The 10,179-nt window shown below is 38.4% G+C and overlaps 1 protein-coding gene across 2 annotated transcripts in view; it reads right to left on the bottom strand.

Annotated features, from left to right (window-relative positions):
• Positions 1-418: 418 nt before the first annotated feature.
• Positions 419-10,179, bottom strand: part of pi4kab (phosphatidylinositol 4-kinase, catalytic, alpha b) — a 29,552-nt gene continuing 19,791 nt past the window's right edge. For both annotated transcript variants that reach the window (XM_085295026.1, XM_085295027.1), the window contains 18 exons: positions 9,965-10,123; positions 9,812-9,891; positions 9,012-9,211; positions 8,196-8,286; positions 7,385-7,552; positions 6,169-6,222; positions 5,956-6,076; positions 5,210-5,339; positions 4,263-4,406; positions 4,087-4,157; positions 3,178-3,284; positions 2,967-3,071; positions 2,748-2,873; positions 2,523-2,643; positions 1,950-2,109; positions 1,783-1,872; positions 1,597-1,680; positions 419-1,505 (listed from right to left, as the gene is read on the bottom strand). In XM_085295026.1, coding sequence (XP_085151152.1) covers positions 1,454-1,505; positions 1,597-1,680; positions 1,783-1,872; positions 1,950-2,109; positions 2,523-2,643; positions 2,748-2,873; positions 2,967-3,071; positions 3,178-3,284; positions 4,087-4,157; positions 4,263-4,406; positions 5,210-5,339; positions 5,956-6,076; positions 6,169-6,222; positions 7,385-7,552; positions 8,196-8,286; positions 9,012-9,211; positions 9,812-9,891; positions 9,965-10,123 — 2,063 coding nt within the window. In that variant the 3' untranslated portion in view covers positions 419-1,453. The remainder of the gene's footprint in view (positions 1,506-1,596; positions 1,681-1,782; positions 1,873-1,949; positions 2,110-2,522; positions 2,644-2,747; positions 2,874-2,966; positions 3,072-3,177; positions 3,285-4,086; positions 4,158-4,262; positions 4,407-5,209; positions 5,340-5,955; positions 6,077-6,168; positions 6,223-7,384; positions 7,553-8,195; positions 8,287-9,011; positions 9,212-9,811; positions 9,892-9,964; positions 10,124-10,179) is intronic.

Below are 10,179 nucleotides of genomic sequence, written 5' to 3'. Positions count from 1 at the left end.
CACTTACTTGTGATCAGTTAATTAAGTGCATTTTACCAGGAGCACCTAGCTGCTACTTACTCTCTTAATTCCCATGGAAGCAGTCAGTTTTTAACAGGACTGAATAGAGTTGTTTTCACACGACTGTATCGCTCTGACTCACTTCCCCTGCTGTTGGCTTTGTCTGAATTATTTCTTCAGTGCAAGTTAATTAACTTCTGTTCACTTGATCCTCTCTTGCTTGATAAGTTCTACCTAAAGAAGTCATACTGTAGCAAATCTGAGCAGTCAAATTGCATGATAAATCAATTTAAATATAAATATTGGCATTTTGCACCAATATAATCATATACTGCTTAATATTTTGTTTCAACTTTACAGTACCACCAAGTGTAACGCCTTCTGTTCTGGTCAGTTTGTTTCACAAGGCATCAAGAAATACTGTGATAATTCTTTATTTGATTTCATATCTTATGCATTCTCATTCAAAAGGCATGAAGATAGAAAAGGAGACAGAAAATGGGTCATGGCTATAAATATATAAAGAGGCAAAATCTTTACAACCAGTAACAATACATGAAGGCTTACGCTGACCGTACAGAAATGGGGCACGGCACTGTGGATTGCTAAAATATCTTTGAACAAAAGCCACATTGGACACAGGCTACATGGTAGTTAACATTTAACTTCATGCAACTGCCCAACAATGAAGCTGTGCCTTACCTTCACAGACAAACAATAGAAAAGACTGACTTATAACCATTTATTACCCCTCCCCATTTGGCAATGCTAAATATACAAATCTCAGCCCCAGTGTTTCCCAGAACATGTGAGCATCATTTCTTCTGTTGAAAGTGGAAATATGAAAAATACATACAGTGTAACTCACGTCTATACAGTCAAGTCTCACTGTAAATACAAGTACCATGCCACAGATCAAAGTACTCTGACTGGTCCATTAAAAAGAGAAGCACAGTAGTACAGTCAAGTACGAGATGACAGAATAGGCCACAATGGTCAGAACTGAAACTGGTCTACTTTAGCTACTTTAAGTATCCAATTACATTTCAAACCCCACCTTAAAATCAACAGAAAGCACATTCACGGACATTATAAATTATTTAAATTTGGCACAAATGCTAATAAAGTATTTTACTTAACGTGCAGATTAACAAGCATTTTTTTTTCTAAGTACACAGAAGTCAAGATGCCAGTGCAATAGAATAATAATTAATAATATAATTGATTTTCACATGACATAATAAATAAGAGAAAATGCAATGTAAATGTAAAGCAAAGACATTTTTATAATTAAACAAGACGCTGAAACAAACACAAGGGACAGCAGCCAACAATCAGCAAAAACAGTGAGCCACAATCTTCATTGGTGAACATCATCAAAGGCACACACGCAAACTCACGCACGCACACACTATGTACCAGCCAATATATGCACATGCTTAGGCACAAATGTTTAATATGGGATCTGGTTTTGGTAATACTGGAGCATGTCGTAGGTCCTACTCCTGTTTAACACAAAGGGAAAAAAAGAAGGATGCAATCAGAACTCTATATATACATATTTTTTTCTTAAACATAGAAATAAAATCTACCAACCTGTTGCTGAGGAAGCAATTCTGGATGACTTTGATGATGAAAGATGCTGCATCTTTTTCACTCAACCCTGGGTTGAATCGCTGCCTAGATGAGGAAACAAGATTTTTAACAACAACAGCAACTAGCATTGAAGGTTCTAATCAGCTTATTCATATCAGCACGAAATGCAAAAACATTCTCACTCACTTGAGCAATTTGATGGTCTGTCCTCTGAAGCAGGGAAGACCCGTGTCCAGCATGAGCGTGACCAAGGAGACGACTGCATCCATGTAGGGCCTGATTCACCACAGAAACTCGTCTTAATGTTACATGTTACTATTCAAAGATCAGTTATTATTTTCTACAGCACTCACCTGACCGCCAGGTATCCCCTAACGCACATCTCCATGAACCACTTGAAGGGTGTCGCCTCCATTTTTCCACCCATGATCATCACCATTTCATCGGTTATCTTGATATCTGGCTCCCAGCCGAGGTTTCCACCGGGAGAACTTTCAAACATGAACCCAAAGTCTGGAAACAAATAAGCACACAGATGTAATTTCAATAAATTAATAGTTTTTTTAAAAAAAATAGGAGTTTGGTTGGGAAAAGATAATTTTATGTAAAATTTATACAACTATGAATATTCAGAAGAGTTTTCACAAACTGCAGTAAGAACTTTGGATGAAAGCCATCTTTTACATTTTTCTAAAGCATTTTTCTCTATGCCACACAGTAATTGCTTTTTATTGATGTATAAATGTTTGTAGAGCCTTAAAATTCTTTTAAGAATGATAAACTACTAAACAGCTGGACTTTCATCATAGATTAGTGAGACACAGTTCATGGGAAAAAACTGGCAATTTTACTTGAAAATCAAAAAAAGCAACCGAAATGACAGTTTCAATAAGAGAACCACACAGAGAAACACACTGAATACACACCAATGTGAATGAGGTGGCCCTGGCTGTCCAGCATGATGTTGCCATTGTGTCTGTCTTTTATTTGCAGCAGGAAGAGCAGCAAGCTGTAAGCTGCCATACTGCGAATGAAGTTGTACCGTGCCTGAAAGGACAAGAGTTGGAGGGAATATGAAAAAAATCTGTCAATAGGAAAATGGTCTTTTAACTGACAGATTACTAGAAAAAAAACTAAGATTCAGTATTTACCTTCTGGAAGGCTAGAGTGGATTCATCTCCGTACTGGTTCCTGAAATAGTCGTACATACCAAAGTCTGTCTGTCGGCCCAGTTGGTCACGAGACTTGCAGTCAGGGATGCACTCAATCACTCCACACTGTGGCACAACATCGGAAAGAGGAGGAATAAGAGGAAGTATAGATTTGCACATTCAGTAGTTCATGTAAGGAAGGAGTTGGTGTGAACTTACTCCTGGAGCAGTGGCCACCACCCTGTACGGAAACACATAGAGGTCAAGGCCCACCATCTGGAAGATGTTCTTAAAGAGGCTGATGATCTGAAGGGCCAGCATGTCCTGTGAACACAAATCAGCAAATAGTAGAGAAAATTAAATCGGGCTAAAATAGAGATAGCAATGATAATTAGGGAGAGGTTAATTATCAGGAGTATGAAAGTGAGACCTGTCTGCAATCATCTCCAACTTTGAAGATGGCTGCCTGCCAACAGATCCTCTTTGCCTCCTCTTCACTCTTCCCCTCATCCACCGAATCGGAGCGACACAGTAGACCTGAGGGAGAAACGTTATGGCACACTTTTAATCTCAGCGCAACTTTAATAAATATTTGTACAGCAGTTTTAATGCACCTTAAAGATAAGCGTACATATCTAACAAACAAACACACAGTCAGACACATGATCGTACACTCATCCTTCAAACAGATTCACACACACACACAAGAGGCAAAAGAATAATGGGCGAAAGATTAAGGAAGAGCTAATTCTTAGAAATTAGTTTTCAGCAGTCATTTAAAACAAAGCACAAATGTATCTGAATCTATTAGATTTAACAAATATTACAATTATGTATAAAGAAAAGAGATATGAACCAAGGATTAAGCCCTGGGTGATTCCACATACGGGTGGTGGTGCTGATGACGACATACAGTTGTTAATATGAATTCTGATGTGTCTGTCAGATAAGTGTGACGAGAACCACATGACCAGTTTCAGAAGCATTAAAACTACTCCCTATCCCCTGTTCACTCAGAAATTGTGTTTTGGTCCTTACTGCCGATCGAGCTTCATCATACAGAATAATGCCTGTTTAGAGTTTGAGTCTAAGATTTGCATCAATAACACAAATTATCTGAAAGCCAATCCCAGTCCAATAGATCTAACTAAAGGAAAATTAAAACCCTGCATTACACACTGAAGAGAGACTTTAAGTGATGCAGGACTAATCTTGTAACCAGTAAACACTTTATGATTGGAGGAACTTCAGTTAATTTGTAACAAGTTAACTGAAACACACATTGTTGTGCACAGCAGAGCAGCACATGTTTGAAAGAGCCCTTTAACATAACCAGTACCTTCTTTTTCCAGCTCAATGACTCCACACCTCTTAACTTTGAATTTGGCCAGGTAGGGAGCCTTGGCAGCACTAAACAAAAACACAAAGAGTAGAAGAGCATATTTTTACACTTTAACATTTCACTGTTTTATTTTAATTCTAAAAAAAAATGTAAAAGTTGGTTAGTATGCCCACCTCTGCATAGGAGTACCAGATTTGTAATCTATATCCAAAACTATGGCCTCTGGGTTACTGGGCAGATAACAGCCAGGCTGGACTTTGATCTGTGACATGGCTTCCAGACAGGCCCTCTTCCTCTCCTCTCCTTTGGGAAAGGGTCTGACAAGGACAAACAAAACAACTTAAACTCACAGAGTTACAACACTTGTAGGTCTATTACCTCTGTTACTTAGAAAAGCATGCATGGGTATCTCCATGAATGACTCCAGATCATATGTGACAGCCAGGCTCTGCTGTTAACCACAGAGGGGAGCTGCCAGGATAGAGTTTTGAAGTCAGGGGACAGACCCTTCTCCCCTGGCTTGTTGCAATTAGTGCTGTAATAAGGGCAGAGGGGAATTTCCCAACCTCTAGTGGCCTGACAAAACACTCTCTGTATCAAGGTTGTCAGAAAACAGCTCATCAGCTGCAGAGTGTACACACTAGTGGACAGGCGGTCGGGGGCTGGGGAAACACAGCATAGCCTGTTTTCCAAAATTAAGTATGATGGGAGTGACAGCGAAGCAACAAATAGACAAATAAATGAACAACAAAGGGATTTAAAGAGCAGAACACTGGAGCCAGGGGAAGGAACAAAGCTTCTTGGCTCATGGGAATAAGTGTTATCACTTCATGAACACTTTGCAGATTACCAAGAGGGCTTGGATCTTTTTAAACAGAAAGGCTCAACTCCAGCAGTTACTTTGAAATCTCTGAAAAAAGTCAGAACATTAACTTGATATTTTTCATCTTTTGTCTCAGGTGTTCATGAGTTTTGAGATTGAGGAACATAGTTAAGGACAAAAGAAGAAAAAATAACTTAAGGAAGCAACACTGTAGCAAAAGTTCACTTTGGAAACTCCCTAAAACGTAAACAACTTAAAATTCATAAAAGCACAGTGAAATAAATAGTGTTTTCATACTTTATAATGGCTGACACATTGGTTATTTCATTGAAGAAGTCAAACTCCCTCTGGTAGAAGTCTTTGGCCGGGCCAGACAGTGAATTGATGATCTCCTCCACCATCTGTTCCAACAGTTCTCCTATGTCAGCTGCAGGACAGAAGATCTTGAGTTTTTGCAACTGTAACAACATATTGCAATATTTACACTGAACATTTCACATCTGGTAGTTGCAGCAACCAAATGGTCACCCAGAGGTTGAACATGCAATACTTTCAATGGCAGATTGCCTGGTGAAGGTTGCCCAACCTCCAGACAAACCGGTGAAGGTTTGCAAATAACTTCCATGCCAACTGGTTGTATTCTGGTTATAATCCTATATAAAAGAAAGGCTATGCATTTATGTCATTTTGCAGTTAAATCATAATCCTGCAGCAATCTGCGAGGTTCTGTAGTTAATACGATAGCAAAAGATTTGTGGTTTCTGAAGATGTAACATGGGTAACCACTGTATTCTCATAAAGAGATTGCATGTGATTTCCAAGTTGACCCAAACTGACAGAAGACCGTCTTTATTAATGTTTTATCGCCATCTTGAGGCACCAAGATGCTTTGGAGAAAACATCAGACTGTGAGTGGTCACAGATGTGGTCTGGTCCATTTCAAAAGGCAACAAGATTATTGGTCATTGCACATGTTCTAGACCCACTGCTTTTTTTAGTGTGAGTGTGGCATAGTGAAGAAATAATGAAGGTGAGCATCTCACGATCTTTTTGGTTTCCTTCCTCATCCAGGTATATGTTCGTCTTCATGTTCCAGATGAACTGGTGAGCCAGCAGCTGAGACTTCTGAGCAGCCCACAGGATGTACTCTCTCACATAACCCATCTGCACCAGGATGCAAACAGGGAAATTCGATCATTTATTCATGTTACGAGGGCTCTGAATGTATTTGCTGACTCAGAAAATATGATAATTACCTTGTCATAACGAAGAGCTTGTACAATTTGAGGAATGTAAAACAAAATGGCATCCTAAAAAGAGAATAAAAACAAAAAGTAATTAACACTACAACCCTTTTTCATCAGATAACCTAAAAACCGTCTATCATGCATATAAATCTTCTTTAATATCAACATTAGAAATAAAATAAAACTATAAATTTTCTGTAAACTGCATCTGGACAACCATTAGCCCACCACTACTCAATTGTAACTGTAGCTACTGTATTTAAACTGTTATTCTTGAGGTTTTTTCAAACTGATAACATCATTTGTCGATCTATAGCAGCCATTACCAAAGTCGAGCCGTGGCCCACTTAAATCCAGAAAACCCCATGGGGCCCACCCAATCTTAATCTTCACTCTAATCAAAATACAACAGAAAGTGATGTGTTTCCTTAAAAAGGAACACAGGCGGTTGGCTATAAATTGCTAATGCAACCGAGTTATCTGCAAAGTGTTATGGCTAATGTGTGACCCACCTGCCACAGGGAGGTGGGTCACACATTTCACGAACCTCAATGAAAGAGCAGTAAATTTAGGTGAGAGTAATATCACAAACTACCTCCTATTACCCAAAAAACAATTTTTATTCACTTTTTATATAAATAAATGAATAAATGTTTATAAATCTACATACTTGTAATTTCTTCCTGAATTTCTCTTATTAATTTGTCCCACCAGGAGACCTCACCCCACGGTTTGGGAATCATTGATCCATACAATTAACTTACATGATCAACTAGCTATACATTTGTTCATCCTCCATTTAAATGTACTGTTTTCCACTGGAAGTTCAACTTCTACCACCATGTTTGCAGATGTGGAATTGTTATTTGAAGGCCCTGTCTCTCTCCTATAATTTCTATGGTTAACCTACACTGTTATCCCACACTTTAATAACTTATTTTAACTGTTTATCCGACCGTATTAACTGTTTTCAAGTTTAATTGTTTGCCGACAGTATCAGATGTTATTTTCAACTGTTAAACCAGTCCCATGAGATTTATGGCTAACTATCCAGTCACTTTTTAACCATCTAGTTAACAGTTATGAATTTCCTGTCGCTGCTCATTTCAACACTTTATCCATTTCTGGTAGTCAAATCTTAACTTTTCTTGAATTAACTGTAACAGCTGGGTTCATCTTTACACCCATGTGAAAAAAATGAAAATAATTGTATATCTCTACACACGGGAGGAAAGGAGCGGAGCACTTTGACCCCATACTGGGCTGTGAGGGGATGAGGAGGGTACATGGACGAGAAGTAGGATAGTCCAGTTGGTGGATCTGCTGGAGCCCAGCACAGGATATGACTCAGCTCTGGAGAATCAGCATCAATTGTGTGCCATGTCACCAGAAACTGCAGAAAAACATCAAAAAGTATTAAAATTGAATCCACCCAAAGGTGGATTACTATGATAGGTCCCATATAATGTATCACAGAATCAGCCCTGATTGTGTGCTAACTAGCCACCAGAGGAAACTGTGTTTATTAGTTACTAAATTAAGTGGAATAAACAAGTATGATCTGTCAAAGAGCATTATCTGCAAAATCACAGTGGTCATTGGGGAAAGCTGTGTTTTTCCTCCACTGCTCCTTCTTTAAACAGGTACAAGACTCATTAAGAGTTCAATCACGCAAAACTAAACACAAAGGACTGAAGAGGGCTGGAGGGAAAACGATTACTCAATAACACAATTTCTCATGTGACACTATAGCCACTTAAAAAAAAACACTAAGTGACAAACAAAAACTTTTTAGTTTGTTCATAAAATGTGTTAGTTTCATGATGACAGTTACTGTGTCAGTGGTACTTTGTTCTGGAGGTTTAAGCCTTTACTGAAAACCAGCTGAGTTACAGTACTTTAAACCATTCACTCTAAGTTTGTTCTTGCACACATGATGTTTGCTCGACACTAAAATAAAAGCATCATGAATTAAACCAAACAGACAATTGTCACAATCCACCTGGTGGTTTGTGAAGACAGGTGGTAGATCTCACCTTGACTGCCTCAGGAACGTCACACACAGCAGCTGGATCCATTCGCACTAAACGAGTCACCTCAGAGACAATAGCCTCTGTGTTTTTGAACCTGAAACAAAATAAATAAATAAAAATCAATAAATGGCTTATGTCTATCCATAAATGACACATGACACTTACCTTATTTCAACAACAAAATTATTTAAGTTGCTAAACAAGCCAAAGTCAGCCATCTGTTGCTGTCTCATGTTATTTTAAAGCAGTTTCATGGCCAATGAGTTTTTTTCCCTTGATGTTTTATTCATATTTTGATATTTAATTACCAATAACTAGATTTTTAATTTAGCAATGGTGAAGATGAGTGTCAGAGGTGACTTGCGACAGCAAGAAGTGCAAGAATGAAAGGGAAGAATTTACAAAAAAAAAAAAACTGTTAGTGAAAACTGCCATCATGTACGGTTTGGAAACGATGGCACTGACAAAAATACAGAAAGCCAAGGTGAACATGTGATGTTAACATTTTCAGTGGGAGACCAAGATGGACAAGACTAAAAATGAGTCTCTCAGAGGGACGGCTCAGTTTAAGCATTTTAGAGACAAGGTCAGAAAGGCGATGCTGAGATGGTTTGGACATGTGCAGAGGAAGGATGGTGGATACACCAGACATTATTTTATTATTTCAGAATTTAAAACAAGATTTTTTTTTTAATTTATGCTTTTTACTTTAACTGTTTTCTGTTGAACACAAGCATTCAAGTTTTTCAAATTTTCAAATTAGACAGAATGTATTACATTTATGAAACAGGATGCAAAGCACTTTGATGTTCTGTGTACCTGGCAGGCAGCTGGAGGGCAAGGTAGGGTGCTATGCTCCACGCTAGATTGACGTTGTCCTTCCACTGTTTCTCCGTCAGACTGATGTATCTGGATCTCCAGTTAGCAATACTTGTCTCCACTGACTGTTCTGTAGTAATGGCAAGCTCTTGAGTGGATAAGGGATTGTACCATATTGTCAGCCGCTCAATCTCACTGGCCTGGAAAGAAACATACAAGTTTAGATCAGTTGGATTTCATGTAATTTGCATTATGAAGATTGTGAAACATAAAGTAGCTAAAGTAGAAGCCCAAATTAAAAAGATGACCTATTATGCTTATTTACATTTGTTATTATTGAACTCCACTTGAATGATTTCCAGTTAAATTTAACCCTTATTTATGTCATTCAAGTTTATTGTCTCCCTGAAACAAGTTCCTCAATGTTCAAGCCACTCTCCCTGCAAGTCAACTACTTCTTACTGGCTGCCCAGTCAGAGAGTTTGAAGAGCAGACAAGTGGAACTGCTGTGCCTGAACTGACCATATTAAGGCTACCCGCTGTCAGTGACATCATGCAGAACCAAGAGTAGAAAAAAAAAGTCTAAAACCTGAGCTTATGGCTGATAGAGAATACTTGTATATACTCTGACTTCAGGATTTTTACATTTTATTCATGTTTAATATAATCATGCAGCACTGTAACAGAAAAAGCATAATAGGTCAACTTGCAACTATCTATTCATAAAAAGAAAAATATACTAAAGCATGCGCTTCACTTTATTGCCACATATTTGTGAATAATAATACTTGTTGAAATACCAGTAAAGCCAGAAGAAGAGTCCTGCGTTTCATGTAATACTTGTGCAGCTGGGTGCCTCTATTGCTTTTTTTAGACAGTCCTGAAATGTATAAAGAAAGAGTGGTGAAAAAGAAGTCACTGCATATATAATTTTAACACACTGCGTGTTTTACCTGATTTCTTGGATATGGTGGACATCCCTGAGGACAGAGGGTATGTGTTGATCCATCCCTGAGCGACCTGCTGCCTCTGACCCACTGCTACGTCGAGACTGCTTCGGCTGTCTGTCACTGCCACTACAGACAGGCTGTTCACAGACATGTCTTGGGGATCTGTGTAACAATAAATACCATCAGGCCCAGATCTAAACATCAAAACATAAACTTTA

Source organism: Mchenga conophoros, linkage group LG12 (genome assembly GCF_057382185.1).
Source record: "Mchenga conophoros isolate Kocher_MC1m ecotype Shallow Benthic linkage group LG12, M_conophoros_male_GT1.1, whole genome shotgun sequence".
Taxonomy (NCBI): domain Eukaryota; kingdom Metazoa; phylum Chordata; class Actinopteri; order Cichliformes; family Cichlidae; genus Mchenga; species Mchenga conophoros.
The sequence above is the reverse complement of the archived record's forward strand: the minus strand, read 5'-3'. Positions and strand labels throughout refer to the sequence as shown.